Here is a 19,062-nt window from a genome sequence, read left to right as displayed (position 1 = left end):
AACTGAGAACTTCCTGAGAACTTCCTGAGAACTGTGGAACCAATACAGACACATGGAGTCCACAACACGAGAACAAATGAAGACAAAACAATAAATACATGCACAGGACAACGAGAAGCTATGAAGCTATGAAGGTGGGGAAAAGGATAGATGGCTACACACAAGGAAGATGAGACAAGGTAAGCAAAACTAAAGCATAATACACATAAGACAAAGACTAAAAAATAAAACAGGAAGTGGCAAAACTCCAGACACAGTGATGGAGGCTTGACAAGACACAGGCGAGGCAGGATGACAAAAGAAAACTGAAACCAGAGAACAGAGAACATTAGAGAACATCCTGATATGTGATGCCTGCCCCTAAGGCGTGGTCTGATTGTTAGAGTTTTCTGTCTATTATTGTTTACCTTATGATATAAAACATGTTGAGGTGATTGTTATTGTGAGTTGGTGCTATATAAAACAAAACAGACTTAAATAGACTATTGTGACTGCAAACTCCTACAACACAAAAATTAACAGTGCAATATTGTTCAGTGACATGTGAGTTGTGTGTGTGCATGTGTGTATACTGACCCTGCAGTTACTGAGCTCCTCTGCAGTTAAGATAATGACTCCACACTTCTTCCCAGGAATCCCGCTGAGAGCGTAAATAGATGGAGCGAGAAACAGAAGGAAAAATTGCAAAAGAGGGTAATTGTAGCCTGCCATAAATAATACAAGTGCCAAGCAGATGTCATTCATAGCTTTAAACTGCTGTTATAGAAACGCTCACACAGTGACTTACTTTCCGATGGGCAAGCCATTTTGAAAAATAAGTGGCAATTACAACAGAAAAAAACTTTTAAACAACTGTAGTGTATTGAAAACAACATTTTTTGCAATATACGTGTGCAAAAATCCATCCACTCGATCTGTCCCTTTTCTTTTCTACAACGTGTTCAAGGTTAAAGATAGCAATGGTTGTTTTATCCCGTTCCTTTGTCTCCTTCCTCCTTTTAATCTTAAATTAAATGTGAAGCCTTGAGAATGAACTGCTTGCAGTATTTCTTATGCAACAAATGAACCGTTCCAAAAGAGGATATAACAGGGAAAAAGTGGATGTCTTTAGAAGAAGAAAAAGAGAATGGAGGAACAGATTGGGAAAAAAAGCAGAAAAATGAGGGGTAACTTTGTGATCACAAAGGGGGCCAAGCCTGACTGCTGTTTCATTATAATTTTTAAAAGAGTTGAAAATGAGGAGAGAGAAAATTGGCTGGGGTCTGCATGAAGTTGGGAAGTCTGGGTTGAAAGAAAAATGAGAGACCCATTTTTGTGTCAATTTGTGCAGGGTAAATTCAACTCTAATATGCTCATCCTATAACCACCATGTAGCCTGCAGTGACACACACACATTTTAATACATTTGATATTCCTGATATGCCACATATTGGATGGGTTATCATTTGTACCCGGTCTCAGAAACTGACTGTCATCATTACCAGGGTGAAGCGGCACGCAGCAGAAGCCTGCTCTGCGCTCGTTTCTGACATGCAGTCCTTTCATGTGCTGGCAGGAAGCTCTGACATCCGAGATCTGAGCAACATGCATCTAAGAGCGGGGCTGTTGATTGTGACTCATAATTAAATTCACAGCATACAACTCAAAGCTACCTTTGGTAACTCTGTATCAGTTTACCTTAACATTTCTTTGTGACCAGACAAAAGACATCGTGAAAGAATCGGCTGGTTTAATTTACCGATCTCACCCTGTTCTCATTCATACGTCATGTTAACACAGCTTTGTCAAAGGTGCCATCTTATTTATACACAAGTTCACGCACTGGATTATGACAACGGTGAGATGGTCTGTCATTCCCAGGCTTTTGATAAGAGGAAGCTTTTTCAAAACACAAACATCCCAACTGATCCTTAACTAAAGTCCCCTGGCTCACAAATCTGTGACTTAAATAAGTGCCACCTGTTCAGGTACCCGGTGTGGATTTTGTCAGTCTATAAAATAGGACTGTTAAATCTGAGCTGATGATATAGACATGGCAGGTGTATAAAGGGACACGTTTGTAAAACAAGTAGATGCAAAAGTGACATTATATTACACCCTGGGATGAAATTCCAGTAACTATCAAAACAACTGAATTCATTTAATTTATATTTGGAGCAGGAGAAAATTGAACTGTCAAGAATGATGCAGTAAGCATGAAAACAGCTGTCCCGCGACAATGTTCTGTTTTAATAACGTATTATTGGTATGCACTGGTAGGTCTAATTCCTCCTCGGTGACCTTTAACTCGAACACCAATGCTGGGCAATCAGAATTTGTTATTTTATCTTTATTAAATTATTTTCTCTATTGGGTCTTGGAAATCAGGCAACAAAGAAAATAATCATTCTAATTAGCAAATATAAAAAGTACACTGCTCAAAAATATCAACAGAACACTATGAAAAAAGGTCAGATCTCAATGGGGAAAAAATCATGCTGGAAATCTATACTGATATAGACTGGGTAATGTGTGAGCCACAAATGATGTAACCAGCTAGTCCATTTTGCCAAAATGTCATTGCAGCAACTCAAAATAGCCCTTAACCCCCACGTGCTTCTATGCATGCCTGACAATATTGGGGCGTGCTGCTAATGAGGCGATAGATGGTGTCCTTGGGATAGATCTGGACCAGGGCATCACTGAGCTCGTGTAGTGTAGTAAAAACTGTCATGAACGATAAGGAGGGGAAAAGTGTGAGATCTCCAGCTGTAACAGCGTTCCTGTTTTGGGGCCCCAAAAGTTTGATTCTGTTCATCTGGATGTAACGTTTTCAGTCGGAGAAACGTTTCCCTCCCAGCCCATTGTTCCTACAGTGGTGCTGGTTTCAGTCATTATGCAATTACACTGTTTATAAGATTGGGGAAACCTGCAGTCAGCTGAGACCGATGAAGTCACTTGGATGTGTGATGAAACATTTCTCCCACTGAAAACGTTACATCCAGATGAACAGAATCAAACTTTTGGGATTTACTTAACTGGATGATTGAGCATGCATCAGAAATACTGTTTTGGGGGTTTGTCTCATTGTTGTCCCTCCAGTGCAGCGGTTGTTAATTTCATTAACACTAAAGCAGCTGAAACTGATTAACAACCCCCTCTACTACTTAACTGAGCAGATTAATATCAAGTTTAACTGACTCTATGCTATATTCTGATTAAGTGTTCCCTCATTGTTTGTCTCTTTGACCTTTCACCAAAATGTATGCTTAGGGTTAGAATCTAAAGGGAAATCATTACAATCCTTTTTAAAATGTTGTTCTGGGTAGACTTTGGTGCACAGTCAGTACCGACTGTAGCAGTCAAACTATGGCAGTCTGATTATAGAGACCCAGAGAGCACAAAAATGGCATTTCTCCACACCACCACAGGGAGACTGGCCTGGACAAAGGTTTTATGGATTCATTCTGTTTAGCCCAAAGTCTGACCATCTGCATGCTCAGCAGAAACAAAGACTCATCAGACCAGGCTACATTCTTTTCCAGTGTGCACCTTCATGATAATGGAAAACCTATGTCCACTACTGCATCAGAGCTCTATTTATTTTGGCCCAGAGCAGGAAAACTCAGCCAACTTTGGATATGTTACACATGACGTTTGTGCAAAGTTGCAAAGCCTTATGTAGCCTTAGTGTGAATGTAGCTGCAACTTGGCGGATGGTTTCCCAAAGATTCAGAAAAAAACTACGAAGCACCGTAAATGCTGCTGTCAAAATCACTGATATTTGATCTGAGCATTAAGTGAAAGCTCTAGATTTCACTTTGATTGGTTGATTGAATAACTGAACACATTAACAAGTGCACAGATGCTCAGTGAGTGTATATATGTATTTGTAGGTAATAGGTACCTTTGAGCAAATTACATATTTTTGGAGAAAGAATATCTGTGCTACAAAGCACAGAAGAACGGCCTGGTTTTATTTATACTTTGTACCAAAGAGACAAAAAACACTGTAATTTGAGGACTGGGATGTAACGTCTACGTATCTGTAGCCATGCAAGTTCCAGTTCTACAAACCATCTTTTCCCACAAGTCTGCAATGATTTTGCTGGTTGCATATAATTTCATTTACTTTTCAGCCTTTCAAGTGCTTTCACTTGAAATGTTGTAAGTTTGTAGTTTCTGTGACTGAACTTTCTCACTTTCCATCAGCCCTGGTTTCACTCAGTGGTCGAGTGTAGCTTGAAGCAGAAAAGAAAAAACAATGAACTAGAAAATTTTGAGAAAAAGTATATTGAGAGACATCCATTGTTTCCACAGCTGTCGGCTTCGCTGACAGTAAATTTAAATTGGGTGGCACAGTGACAAGGTGTTTGCATTGATATCGAGACACCCTTTTCAAATCCTTTTCCTTTCCACACACACACACACACAATTCACACTTTTGTGAGACATACAAATGTTATGCATTCAATTCAATTCAATTCAATTTTATTTATATAGCGCCAAATCACAACAAAAGTCGCCTCAAGGCGCTTCATAGATATAGATAAAAACCCAACAATCATATGACCCCCTATGAGCAAGCACTTTGGCGACAGTGGGAAGGAAAAACTCCCTTTTAACAGGAAGAAACCTCCGGCAGAACCAGGCTCAGGGAGGGGCGGCCATCTGCTGCGACCGGTTGGGGTGAGAGAAGGAAGACAGGATAAAAGACATGCTGTGGAAGAGAGACAGAGGTTAATAACAGATATGATTCAATGCAGAGAGGTCTGTTAATACATAGTGAGCGAGAAAGGTGACTGGAAAGGAAAAACTCAATGCATCATGGGAATCCCCCGGCAGCCTGCATCTATTGCAGCATAACTAAGGGAGGATTCAGGGTCACCTGGTCCAGCCCTAACTATATGCTTTAGCAAAAAGGAAAGTTTTAAGCCTAATCTTAAAAGTAGAGATAGTGTCTGTCTCCCGAATCCAAACTGGAAGCTGGTTCCACAGAAGAGGGGCCTGAAAACTGAAGGCTCTCCCACCCATTCTACTTTTAAATACTCTAGGAACAACAAGTAGGCCTGCAGAGCGGGAGTGAAGTGCTCTAATAGGGTGATATGGTACTACAAGGTCATTAAGATAAGATGGGGCCTGATTATTTAAGACCTTGTATGTGAGGAGCAGGATTTTGAATTCAATTCTGGATTTAACAGGAAGTCAATGAAGGGAAGCCAAAACAGGAGAAATATGCTCTCTCTTTCTAGTCCCTGTCAGTACTCTTGCTGCAGCATTTTGGATTAGCTGAAGGCTTTTCAGTGAGTTTTTTGGACATCCTGATAATAATGAATTGCAGTAGTCCAGCCTGGAAGTAACAAATGCATGAACTAGTTTTTCAGCGTCACTCTGAGACAGGATATTTCTAATTTTAGAGATGTTGCGCAAATGGAAGAACGCAGTCTTACATATTTGTTTAATATGTGCGTTGAAGGACATATCCTGGTCAAAAATGACTCCAAGGTTCCTCACAGTGTTACTGGAGGCCAAGGTAATGCCATCCAGAGTAAGAATCTGGTTAGATACCATATTTCTAAGCTTTTCAGCGCCAAGTACAATGACCTCAGTTTTATCTGAATTAAGAAGCAGAAAGTTAGCGGCCATCCAGGTCTTTATGTCTTGAAGACATTCCTGCAGTTTAACTAATTGGTGTGTGTTATCTGGCTTCATGGACAGATAGAGCTGGGTGTCATCTGCATAGCAGTGAAAATGTATGCTATGTCTTCTAATGATGCTGCCTAGGGGAAGCATGTATAATGTAAACAGAATTGGTCCTAGCACTGAACCCTGTGGAACTCCATAATTAACCTCAGTGTGTGAAGAGGACTCTCCATTTACATGCACAAATTGGAGTCTATTAGATAGATATGATACAAACCACTGCAGTGCAATACCTGTAATACCTACAGCATGTTCTAATCGCTCTAACAGGATATTATGGTCAACAGTATCGAATGCTGCACTAAGGTCAAGAAGGACAAGCACAGAGATGAGTCCACTGTCAGAGGCCATAAGAAGATCATTTGTAACCTTCACTAAAGCTGTTTCTGTGCTGTGATGAACTCTGAAACCTGACTGAAACTCTTCAAATAAACCATTCCTCTGCAGATGATCTGTTAGCTGTTTGATAACTACTCTTTCAAGGATTTTTGATATGAAAGGAAGGTTGGAGATTGGCCTATAATTAGCTAAGACTGCTGGGTCTAGAGATGGCCTTTTGAGTAAAGGTTTAACTGCAGCCACCTTGAAGGCCTGTGGTACATAGCCGATTATTAGAGATAGGTTGATCATATTTAAGATTAATGGCAGGACTTCTTTGAGCAGGTTGTAGGAATGGGGTGTAAAAGACATGTTGATGGTTTGGAGGAAGTAATTATTGAAGTTAACTCAGAAAGATCAATTGGAGAAAAAGAGTCTAACTTCAAATTCAAATTCAAATTCAAATTCAAATTTTATTTGTCACACACACACAACCATACACAGTATGACATGGGGGTGAAATGCTTGTAGCTGCGCAATGCCCGACCATTAAATAACAGAAAAAAGATTTACAGTATTTACAACTTACTACAAAATTTACAAATTAACTTAGGAATTTACAGTAAAAATAAAAATAAAAATAAATAAAAATGTGCAAACAGCAGAGAGAGATTATAAAGATTATAAATTATAGGAAATTATAGGAAATGTGCGGTGGTGCGTGTGGTGATGTGATGTGTGTGAGAGACCAGTCTTATAGTGATGTGTGTGGGAGAGTACAGTCCTACACCTGGTTCAGGGCCCGAATAGCCTGGGGGAAGAAGCTCCTCCTCATTCTCTCTGTTTTGGCCTTAAGGGAGCGGAAGCGCTTCCCAGACCTCAACAGTGAGAAGAGTCCATTGTTGGGATGGGAGAGGTCCATCATAATCTTCCTAGCTTTGGACTTGCACCGCTTGGTGTAGATGGACAGCAGGTCAGGGAGCTCTGATTGAATGATGCGTTCGGCTGAGCGCACCACTCTTTGCAGATCTCGTCTGTCCTGCTTGGTGCTGTTCCCAAACCAGGTGCAGATGTTTGCCGTCAGGACGCTCTCGATGGTGCAGCAGTAGAAGTTCTTGAGCACCTTCAGTGGCAGATGGAAGTCTCTAAGTCTTCTGAGGAAGAAGAGACGCTGACGGGCTTTCTTAACTACCGTATGGACAGGACAATGGAGTCGGGGAAGAAAAGAGGTGGTGGAGAACTTAACATCAATGGTACTAAGAGTAGCTGTAGATAATATTACATCTGTGGGATGATTATTGGTAATTTTTTCTCTAATGATAAAAATTTTATTTGTGAAGAAGTTCATGAAGTCATCACTAGTTAACGTTAAAGGGATGGTTGGCTCAAAAGAGCTCTGACTTTTTGTCAGCCTGGCTACAGTGCTGAAGAGAAACCTGGGGTTGTTCTTATTTTCTTCAATCAGTGACGAATAGTAAGATGTTCTGGCTTTGCGGAGGGCTTTCTTATAAAGCAACAAACTATTTCTCCAGGCTAAATGATGATCCTCTAAATTTGTGACACGCCATTTCCTCTCCAGATTACGAGTCATCTGCTTTAGGGTACGTGTTTGAGAATTATACCACGGAGTCAGGTACTTCTGATTAGAGACCTTAGTTTTCACTGGAGCTACAGTATCCAGAGTCGTATGTAGTGAGGAGGTGAAATTATTAACAAGATAATCGACCTCTGTTGGGGTAGCATTCAGATAGCTGCTCTGCTCTGTGTTGGTACAGGGCATTGACGATGATAACAGTGGCTGGATTATATTCTTAAACTAAACTGATAAAGTCTACTCTCCACTGCTGTGTAATCAATTATTGTAAATGTAAATGTTATCAGGAAATGATCAGACAGGAGAGGGTTTTCAGGAAACACTGTTAAATGTTCAGTTTCTATGCCATATGTTAAAACAAGATCTAGAGTATGATTAAAGTGGTGGGTGGGTTCTTTTACATTTTGAGAGAAAACAATTGAGTCTAATAACAGATTAAATGCCATGTTGAGGCTGTCATTTTTAGCATCTACATGGATGTTAAAATCACCCACAATAATTATTTTATCTGAGCTCAGAACTAAATTAGATATAAAGTCTGAGAAATCAGACAGAAACTCTGTGTAAGGCCCAGGTGGCCCACATTATTCATGTGTGTAGAAAACATTACATAATAATATAAATGGTGCTAAAGACACAGCTATAACCTTGATTTGTGATTCATTTCAGCTCAATTTGAATCATGGTTTTGTTAAGTAAGAATGAATGCGCTCAGTCATTATCCCATTTTTAGATGCCTTTCATTTATTTATGTATTAATTAATTAATTTATTTTTGGCGGGACTGTGATTTTAATGCATTTTCATCTGCTGCCATGTGCCAAACTGGAGCCCAAATCCAACTTGTTGGAAACCGAGGGCCTGAATCCAAAGCCATGAGCTACTGTCCACTGACCCTGAATATTTCAGCTGTGTCCCAGTTCAGTGTGACGATAAAGCAGAATGTGGAATAACAGCCACATCGAGACACAGATGACACAGACTTATTGAAAGAAAATGCTCTGAGATGATAAGTGAGAAGAGAAAAATATGTGATCATATGACACAAGTTAAAGATTTATAGATGAAAGCTCTCACCTTGGCTCGTAAACCCAGAGCCTGTTCTGACATAGTTTTCAAGTCGGTGGATTCTCTAGCTTGTTCTGCCTGCCAGCTGTAGTGAGCAGCTATACAATGAGAGAATTATTTATGAATTTATCTACGCAGTGTGTCCAACTGTACGCCCGCCAGCTAGCCCGCCAGATGCAAGAGCTGCCTGGACTCTAGAGTATCTGTCCAAGCCTTAATAGCTCTCTAACTCCAGAATAACAATGCTGCTCTCCGTATCTGTCTGAGATTACATACCTGATTTGTTTCTCTTAATGAGATGCATTCGAGACCACAGAGACTTGCAAGATGTCAGCATGGTGTGGAGTGCTGCGAGCTTGAGGTGCATGATTGCAAAATAACAATAACCCCGTTTATGTGTATTGATTTAGAATTTCTACAGTTTTCAGGGCAGGGCATTTACCCAATATATCTGTAAATGATGTTCATCGACTTGTCGATATTTTTCCCCCGCGCTTCAGGGCAAAAGAGAAAAGGGATTCAAATGTTATATTTCTCAGCTGTCCCTCGTTTATCGCGGGTGTTATGTTCTAAAAATAACCAGCGATAGGTGAAATCAAGTAGCCAATTTTATTTTTTGATGGTGCAAAAGGTTTCGTGGACATCGTGGACATACAGTACTGCAATTCAGAGTCACACTGCTAGCGATAGATGCAGTGATTCTGTACTGTACAGGAGAGACGTCACGGAGGAGATTGTCTGCAGCGATCAGGACGCAGGACACAATGTGACATAAAAAAAAATAAGCATTCAAACTTGCACTAAAAAATCTGCGAAACAGCGAGGTGAAAGGTGAACTGCATTATTAGCGAGGGACCACTGTAATTTTGAAGGTAAATCACAACAAACCCTTCGTAAATACTAATGTATAGAAACCCTTACCAGCAATTTTTTGTGTGGCTTTTTTCACGGTTTGTTAACATGCTGTGTAGGTGTGTACTTGACTAGCTGATCTCGACATAACGGGGAAACATCTGGTTTGACTATTCTTCACCTGTAGTGTGAATGCTGAACATTTGCCTGTTTAAATCATAAGACCAGTCACTATACAGAGATGTGCTTCTGAATGTGGACGATGTGTCTTCTGCTGCAGTGATGCAGTTCTGCTTGCGTTGAATGATGTAAACAACTGATTGATCTAAACTCTTTAAACGTCAAAATTGATCATTCGATTTTTTTATGACACAACAGTGGTGAGTGTTCCCACCTTCTGCTCTTTGTAACTTAACGCGATCTTTCCGTTTTCGAGTTTTGGACATGATTTTGGAGTATATCTTCGCAGTAGCGATTGACCGCAAAGTAAAGCTACCGGAAATGTACAACCCTACATCCAGTCTCAAACCAGGAAGTTAGCGTGCACAGGGTCAATACAGCTGCTCTGTGACGGCCTCAGAGGTTGTCTAAGAGAATATTGGGAGCAACAACAACATGAAGTCCAAAGAACACACCAGACAGGTCAGGGATAAAGTTTTTGAGAAATTTAAAGCAGGCTTAGGCTACAAAAAGATTTCCCAAGCCTTGAACATCCCACGGAGCACTGTTCAAGCGATCATTCAGAAATGGAAGGAGTATGGCACAACTGTAAACCTACCAAGACAAGGCCGTCCACCTAAACTCACAGGCCGAACAAGGAGAGCGCTGATCAGAAATGCAGCCAAGAGGCCCATGGTGACTCTGGACGAGCTGCAGAGATCTACAGCTCAGGTGGGGGAATCTGTCCATAGGACAACTATTAGTCGTGCACTGCACGAAGTTGGCCTTTATGGAAGAGTGGCAAGAAGAATGCCATTGTTAACAGAAAACCATAAGAAGTCCCGTTTGCAGTTTGACACAAGCCATGTGGGGGACACAGCAAACATGTGGAAGAAGGTGCTCTGGTCAGATGAGACCAAAGTGGAACTTTTTGGCCAAAATGCAAAACGCTGTGTGGCAGAAAACTAACACTACACATCACTCTGAACACACCATCCCCACTGTCAAATATGGTGGTGGCAGCATCATGCTCTGGGGTGCTTCTCTTCAGCAGGGACAGGGAAGCTGGTCAGAGTTGATGGGAAGATGGATGGAGCCAAATACAGGGCAATCTTGGAAGAAAACCTCTTGGAGTCTGCAAAAGACTTGAGACTGGGGCAGAGGTTCACCTTCCAGCAGGACAACGACCCTAAACATAAAGCCAGGGCAACAATGGAATGGTTTAAAACAAAACATATCCATGTGTTAGAATGGCCCAGTCAAAGTCCACATCTAAATCCAATCGAGAATCTGTGGCAAGATCTGAAAACTGCTGTTCACAAACGCTGTCCATCTAATCTGACTGAGCTGGAGCTGTTTTGCAAAGAAGAATGGGCAAGGATTTCAGTCTATAGATGTGCAAAGCTGGTAGAGACATACCCTAAAAGACTGGCAGCTGTAATTTCAGCAAAAGGTGGTTCTACAAAGTATTGACTCAGGGGGCTGAATAATTACGCACACCCCACTTTTCAATTATTTATTTGTAAAAAATGTTTGGAATCATGTATGAATTTTGTTCCACTTCTCACGTGTACACCACTTTTATTGGTCTTTCACGTGGAATTCCAATAAAATTGATTCATGTTTGTGGCTGTAATGTGACAAAATGTGGAAAAGTTCAAGGGGGCTGAATACTTTTGCAAGCCATTGTACATCTCTGAAGTGTGCTTAAAGTCCATTGACTGAGTGTACGGATAGTTGGTGCAATATAACTTATCAGCTGAAGAGTCACAAAAAATGTCCAGGACACATGGATGCTTGAATTTACTGATGGATTTTACATCACAGAGACTCTAGTACAGTCATGGACATGGAAAGCATAAAATCCATTTAACACATACTTCAGTGTTTGCTTTGCCATAATATACCCTATAGCTGCATACAGAATCATACAGTCTGTGTACTTTTGCACCTTATTTCCATATCATTAATAATATACAGCACCATACAAATTGGCATGGATTAAAGTCAGTCTATATCAGGTGTAGTGGGTGTAACAGGACATTCTCTGTTACATAACAGAGAATCCAAATTTTAATTTGATTGGTCAGCTGTGTGTAGGTTAGAGAGTAAGGTGATTTTGAAGAAGTCAGCCTGTTGTAGAGAGCTTAATCAAAAAAAAAACAAAAAAAAAAACTTAATGACGTTGAAAAACATCTGGTATATTGTTCTTATTCCTAGTGAGAGTGTGAAGGGGGGGCTGATAAGCTGCACAGAGGTGAGGTTACATTGTGCTTACAACAATTGCGTTTTCAAAAATAGACATTGGAAAGCAGAGGGTTTACATATCAGGACCGGCAAGACATTTCCAATGTACCCACATGTTGTGAGTCATTAATAATGTGCTGTTTAAACTTATTCTATGAGTTTGGGTTTATGAGTCTATGAGTGTTCGTTTTGCTCTGCTGCTCGGCAAAGTTACAGCAATAATGATACAAAGCAGGAGGGTTCCTGAGGACAGGTACAAACATCATTAATGGATTTACATTCAAAAAATAAAAGCAAATAGGTTTCATTCCTTTTTTTTGCTCTAGTATGACTTTCAAACCTCAGCAAAGAATTACAAACATAAAAAACAAACGTTTAAATACAAGAGCCAAACGTTAAGTTTGTGTACCTCTGCTTCTTCCATGTAGGAAGCTGCATCTTCCTACATGGAATTGTTTGTTGTTTCAACAAGTGGTGCTGCTAACAGATTAGACGTGTTGTCCGTATCGCACACTGTCATATTATTTGCCAAGATGCTCAAAGCTGGCAAGCATAAAACTAGCTCAGAACAAATTTATGCCTGCTCAAACACAGCCATGTACAAACATGTCTCTGGTTTACAAGATAAAATAGCAACTAATTCTTGCCAGTTGGAAGATAACACGGTTGTAAATCTGTGTTGATTCATCTGTCAGTGATGGTGCGGCAGATTTCTTTTTTTTCAATGAGAAGTCAGAGCTTATAAAAACAATTCTGCCACATGTCTAATCGCACAGCATGTGTCACAGGTGAGAGGTGGTATTTGGTTTGCTGAGCTTCAACTTTGACACCAAAAAGGATGTCGGCACTGGTTTGTTTTTTCCCCGTCACATCTGGAGCGCAGGGAGAATTCATTTCATTTCAAGCCTAATAAAGTTAATATTGTCTACAAAAGAAGAGCAGCAGCTGAAGTGTTTTGTCTTGTCACAGCAGAGGAGGCCAGATGAGGCCTGAACCGCCATGCCAGATGGCAGGTGACGGCGGTGTAGAATGAGAAGAACCACGGGGTAAATATAATGACAGTGGTGTGTGTGTGTGTTTGTTTATGTGTATGAGGAAGACAGATTATACAAAACAGAGATTAAAATGTTGTTGCTCAGATTAATATTTTAAGTAGACTTTTTTGCTGGGTACATGGCAAATGTTTAGCAAATAAAAACTGGACTAAAACTATAGCAGCTTAACACTTATATTAACAGGTTAAAATATGTATATTCGACCTGTGACACACTTGAATTAAGACTAAATTTGGATTGGTCTGTTGATACTAGAGATGGCACGATACCACTTTTTTATGTCCGATACCGATACCGATATCATAAATTTGGATATCTGCCGATACCGATATGAATCCGATATAGTGTGTTTTTTAATCAATAAAACGTTTTTTTTAATATCTTGCTGCATTTTGTATAAGTTTATACTCAAGTTTAAATAAATAACAACACTAAAGCTATTCTGTTATACCTGTATGTAAAAAATACAACAAAATATTTCATAGTTCAGCAATACTGATCAATCTAATAAACTTAAACCTGCTCCATTCTCCCTATTCTGGTATTTTAAAGAGTACTTAGCAGAAATATCAAGCAACCTAACTAATAGGGTTGCAAACTCCCAGCAAAAAAAAAAAAAATAGGGAACCACCCCCCCCCCCCCAGCTCATGATGCTTAATCGATGTAATCAAATTTAATTTGATGCAGGGGGAAAATGCACAGAAAGAAATTATTTTTCAAGAATAATTAAATAGATTCAACATCTTTCGAATTGCAGACTGCACAGATGGTATCTTCCCAAAGGAAAAAGTACTATAGCTTACTAGGGTATATTAGACTTAACAGTTACTATATACAGTAATGGACTTCTATATATTTTACATCAGATTAAAACTTTGGGTGTAAGAGTCAGATAATTATTTATTAAAAGCTAGATATTTTAAATGAGAACAAGAAAGAAAAGTATGTCTTTGTGCCCCCTTTTCCCTGTTCATGCCCTATCGGCCCCCCTGGCTAAACTTTGCTAGATCCGCCCCTGCACAGTTACCAGCCGTCAGCTACGTAGAAAAAGATCCTGGTCTAGAAAGTAATATTAAATAAATTCTAACAACAGCTTATCAAGCTTAATAGTGCTGCTGTTGTTCAGCCACTGGTTTCCTCTTTCTGGTGAGAAGTGGGCCAAAAACTAAGAAGAGAGACGGACTCGCGACAGAAAAGCCGATCAGCTGATCATTGTAGCAATGGGAATTGCATTTACCCGTGTGTTCCGCCCGGAGTCTTGAGAGTGTAACACCGGAAGGTGAGAAGTAGAGACTCGTGACTGCTTGTTAAGAGTTTAATAAAAGTTTACCTCGGAGGAGGGAAAGTTCAACCGACCATCTTGTGGAGTTTATAGAGAGAACAAGATGAAACATGGTGGCAGCGGGGTCTAGAGTGATCCACACCGCGCTTTGATGACAACAGATTGAACGGACGGTATCGACGCGTCCAGCTAGGCTAGTTAGCCTCGGAGGTGCTAACGGCTCAGGACAGCAGGTGAGACGCTGACGAGAAGAGCACAGCGGCATCTACAATGGATGGATTGAAGCCACCCACACAGTGGAGTATGGATTCAGTGAACCTGTCTAAAGCGTGGAAAACATGGAAAGAAGAGTTTACACTCTACACAGAACTAGCTCTGCCGGATGCTGAGGAAAAGGCGAGAGTGAAGCTGTTTTACTATCTGATCGGGGAACGGGGCAGGGAGCTCTGTGGAACGCTGATCGGAGCTGAGTCAAGAGTAACAGTAAGTGAGCTGATGAGAAAAATCGATGAACACTGTAATCCCAAAGTTAACGAGACTGTTGAGAGATACAGATTTTTTGCACGCAATCAGGCTCCTGGAGAAAATATTGATAAATATGTTACGGACCTGAGAATGCTGGCGAGCACCTGCAACTTTGGACAATTAAAAGACTCACTGATCAGAGACAGGATTGTCTGTGGCACGAACAGCTCCAGTTGGAGGGAAAGGTTGCTCAGAGAAGAGAACCTCACATTAGACAGATGTCTAGATATTTGTAGAGCAATGGAGATTTCAAGAGAATACAACAAAACAATAGCGGGACAGGCTGTAGAAGAACTGCATGCAATAAAACAAAAAGAGAGAAAAAGACTGGATAAAGAGATATCATGCAGATTTTGTGGAAGAGCGCATGAAAGACTCAAATCAAAATGCCCAGCATATGGAAGAAAATGCAAAAAATGTGGCAAAGAAAATCATTTTGCTATAGCATGCAGGAGTAAAAGCAGACAGAGTGAAAACGGAAATAAGGTCCACACAGTGACGGAGCAGGACTCGGATTCCGGTGAGGACATAATGACTGTCACAGCTATGACACAGACTGCAGTAGAAGTGAACCAGATCAAAGAATCGGACATGAAAAAACGAGAGCAGCTGTTTGCAGGCATGATGATTGGCAACAGCCTGGTCAAGTTTCAAGTTGACTGTGGTGCAACTTGCAACGTTATTCCCATCAACTTGTTGAACCCGAACATCAAAATGGAGCACACAGACAAGGTTCTTGTGATGTACAATAAGTCAAGGCTGTGTCCATTAGGAAAGTGTAAGGTCAAGCTGACTAACCCAAGAAACAACAAAAAGTACAGAGTCGAGTTCCAAGTGGTAGAGGAGGATTGTAAAACACCTCTACTTGGGAGAACAGCTAGTGAAGCGATGAAGCTAATACAAGTTAAATATGATAACATCTGTGCTTTGGACAGCTCAGTGACAATAGCTCCATCAGAGAAAAACACATGGTTGTTGGAAGAGATAAAGACTGAGTTTCAGGATGTGTTTGCAGGAGATGGATGTTTGCAAGGTGAATATGAGCTGGAAATCGACACAACAGTGCAGCCCGTCAAACTGCCAAAACGCAGAGTCCCAGTGTCGATGATGAAACCACTGAAAGAGGAACTGATGAGCCTTGCAGACAGACAAATAATAGCACCAGTGGATTGTAGTACTGATTGGATCAGTGGGATGGTGACAGTGCAGAAGCCAAATGGCAAACCCAGGATATGTATTGATCCGAGACCGCTCAACAAAGCTTTGAAGCGTAGTCACTTCCCGTTACCAACAATAGATGACATCTTGCCAGATGTGTCAAAAGCGAAAGTTTTCACAGTTTGTGACGTGAAACATGGCTTTTGGCATGTGAAGCTTACAGAAGAGTCAAGCCATCTCACGACATTCGCAACACCATTTGGTCGCTTTCGTTGGCTGAGAATGCCGATGGGGATCAGCCCAGCGCCAGAGGTCTTTCAGCGCAAACTGATGCAAGCGTTGGAGAACCTGCCAGGCACATACATCATTGCTGATGACATCCTGATCACTGGAAAAGGAGAGACAATGGAGTTGGCAGAAATGGATCATGACAGAAACCTGAGACTTTTCTTGGAACGCTGCAGAGAGAGAAACATCAAATTAAATGTGGAAAAACTCAAGCTTAGAAGACAGGAAGTACCATACATCGGACATCTACTCACGGCAGAGGGGCTGAGAGCTGACCCAGAGAAGGTACGGGCCATCACACAGATGCCAGCACCAACTGACATAAAAGGGGTGCAGAGACTAGTTGGAATGGTCAACTATTTATCAAAGTTCTACAAGCATCTGTCAGACGACTGTGAGCCTCTCAGACAACTGACACACAGAGACAGCCTATGGGAGTGGACAGATGTGCAGGAAGATGCATTTAAAAGACTGAAAGAAAAACTAACACAAGTCCCAGTTTTGAAATATTACAGTCCTGAAGAAGAGCTGACGCTGCAGTGTGATGCCAGCGAGACAGGACTGGGAGCAGCTCTGACTCAACATGGAAAACCAGTGGCATTTGCAAGTCGTGCACTGACGCTCACTGAAAGAGGTTATGCACAAATTGAAAAGGAATGTTTAGCTATTGTGTTTGGGATGGAAAAATTCCACCAATATACATATGGTCGTCTTGTGAGAGTGCAATCAGACCACAAGCCACTCGAGAACATTATTAAAAAGCCACTGTTACATGCACCTAAGAGACTACAAAGGATGTTATTAAGGCTGCAAAAATATGATATAACCATAACATATGTTCCAGGCCGCGACATGCTACTCGCTGATACGCTGAGTAGGGCCTATCTGCAGGACAGCATCAAAAGCCAGACGGAGTTGGAGACAGAATGTGTCAACATGGTGGACTATGTACCTGTTTCAACAGAAAGCATGGACAGAATACGAGCAGGGACAAGAACCGACCACACACTACAAACACTGATAAAAACGATACAAAAGGGGTGGCCAGCCTGTAAAAAAGATGTACCTGTTGAAATAACCCAGTTCCAATCATTGCAGGATGAACTGAGCACACAGGAGGGATTGGTCTTCAAGGGAGAGAGAGTGGTGATTCCAGAAGCACTCCAGGCAGATATAACCCAGCGAATTCACTCAACACACATTGGCACAGAAGGGTGCCTCAGGAGAGCTAGAGACTGCGTCTACTGGCACGGTATGAACGACCACATCAAAAAGTACATCGCTACATGTGACATATGTCGGTCTGTGGATGCAAAACAACAGAAAGAGACACTAAAACCACACGAGCCGACCACGAGACCATGGACCAAAGTTGGGACAGATTTATTCAACTTTGAGGGTAGGGACTACCTAATAACCGTTGATTATTACTCCAACTTTTGGGAGATAGATTATCTACCTGATACCAAGTCGATTACTGTGATTAGGAAACTAAAGGCTCATTTCGCACGTCAGGGAATCCCAAATATTGTTTTTTCTGACAACGGGCCCCAGTACAGTTCGACAGAGTTTGCCAACTTCAGCCGGAAATGGGAATTTCGACACCATACCTCATCACCTGGCTATCCGCAGAGCAACGGCAAAGCTGAGTCTGCCGTTAAAACTGCCAAACGACTCATGAAAAAGGCTAAATTGGCTGGACAGGATCCATATTTGGCCTTATTGGACCACAGAAACACCCCAACACAAGGTTTGACTACCAGCCCTGCACAGAGACTGTTAAGCAGGAGAACGAGGGCACTCCTCCCAATAGGAGACAGACTGTTGCAACCCAAAGTGACTGACAACAAGTTAACACTGATGAAAAACCGAGAGAGACAAACAAAGTACTACAACAGAACGGCAAAGGACATGGACACATTAAACCCAGGGGACTTGGTGCGAGTCCAACCTTTTGAACCACACAACTTATGGACCAAGGCTAGAGTGTGTAACACTCTGGGAAACAGATCATATGATGTGGAGTTGGACAACGGCAGAGTCCTCAGAAGGAATCGTCGCCATCTGAGGCGAGCTGTGGAGGTCAAAAAAGACATGTCAGCACATCTCCAGCCTGAGGGGCAGAACATTACTGTGCCGACACAGAGCAAAGAGAACACACAAAACAGCACTACCAGGTCAGGACGGGTAGTACAACAACCTGGATATCTGAAGGACTATGTATGCAATTAAGGTGTAATATGTGAGTTATATGTTGTGATTTGTTTACTGGTTAGAGAACAGACCAAAACATCTGTGATAATATTTTGAGTTATGGCTTTGTAATCTGTTTACTTGTTTCAAAAAAAAAAAAAAAAAAAAAAAAAAAGGAAAAGAGAAAGAGAAAGAGAAACAAAACGGAAAAAATGAATAAAAGTAACACTAAAGGAAAATAGAAAGAAAGCTAAAAAAGTAAGTGGAAGAAAGAATTTTTATTTTTGAAGAAAATGGTGTCCAACAAAGAAATGTCATGTCTAAGTTTTGTTCCAGTTGCAAACTGAGTTCTCAACGTATGAATAGTTCATTGTCTTTGTAAAAGAAAAGGGATGTAGCAATGGGAATTGCATTTACCCGTGTGTTCCGCCCGGAGTCTTGAGAGTGTAACACCGGAAGGTGAGAAGTAGAGACTCGTGACTGCTTGTTAAGAGTTTAATAAAAGTTTACCTCGGAGGAGGGAAAGTTCAACCGACCATCTTGTGGAGTTTATAGAGAGAACAAGATGAAACAATCATTAAGCAGTTTCACGATTGAAGTAGCAGCAGGAGAGAGAGAGAGAGAGGCAGTCGCTCCATATA

General features: G+C 41.1%; 1 protein-coding gene across 2 annotated transcripts in view; it reads right to left on the bottom strand.

Moving 5' to 3' along the window:
- LOC146494942 (copine-9-like) overlaps positions 1-19,062 on the bottom strand; it is a 127,553-nt gene that overhangs the window by 36,654 nt on the left and 71,837 nt on the right. For both annotated transcript variants that reach the window (XM_085147019.1, XM_085147021.1), the window contains exon 7: positions 577-640. In XM_085147019.1, coding sequence (XP_085003145.1) covers positions 577-640 — 64 coding nt within the window. The remainder of the gene's footprint in view (positions 1-576; positions 641-19,062) is intronic.

Source organism: Neolamprologus multifasciatus, chromosome 20 (assembly GCF_963576455.1).
Source record: "Neolamprologus multifasciatus chromosome 20, fNeoMul1.2, whole genome shotgun sequence".
In the NCBI taxonomy this organism is placed as follows: Eukaryota; Metazoa; Chordata; class Actinopteri; order Cichliformes; family Cichlidae; genus Neolamprologus; species Neolamprologus multifasciatus.
Note: the sequence above shows the minus strand (reverse complement) of the source record. Positions and strands in the feature narration are given on the sequence as shown.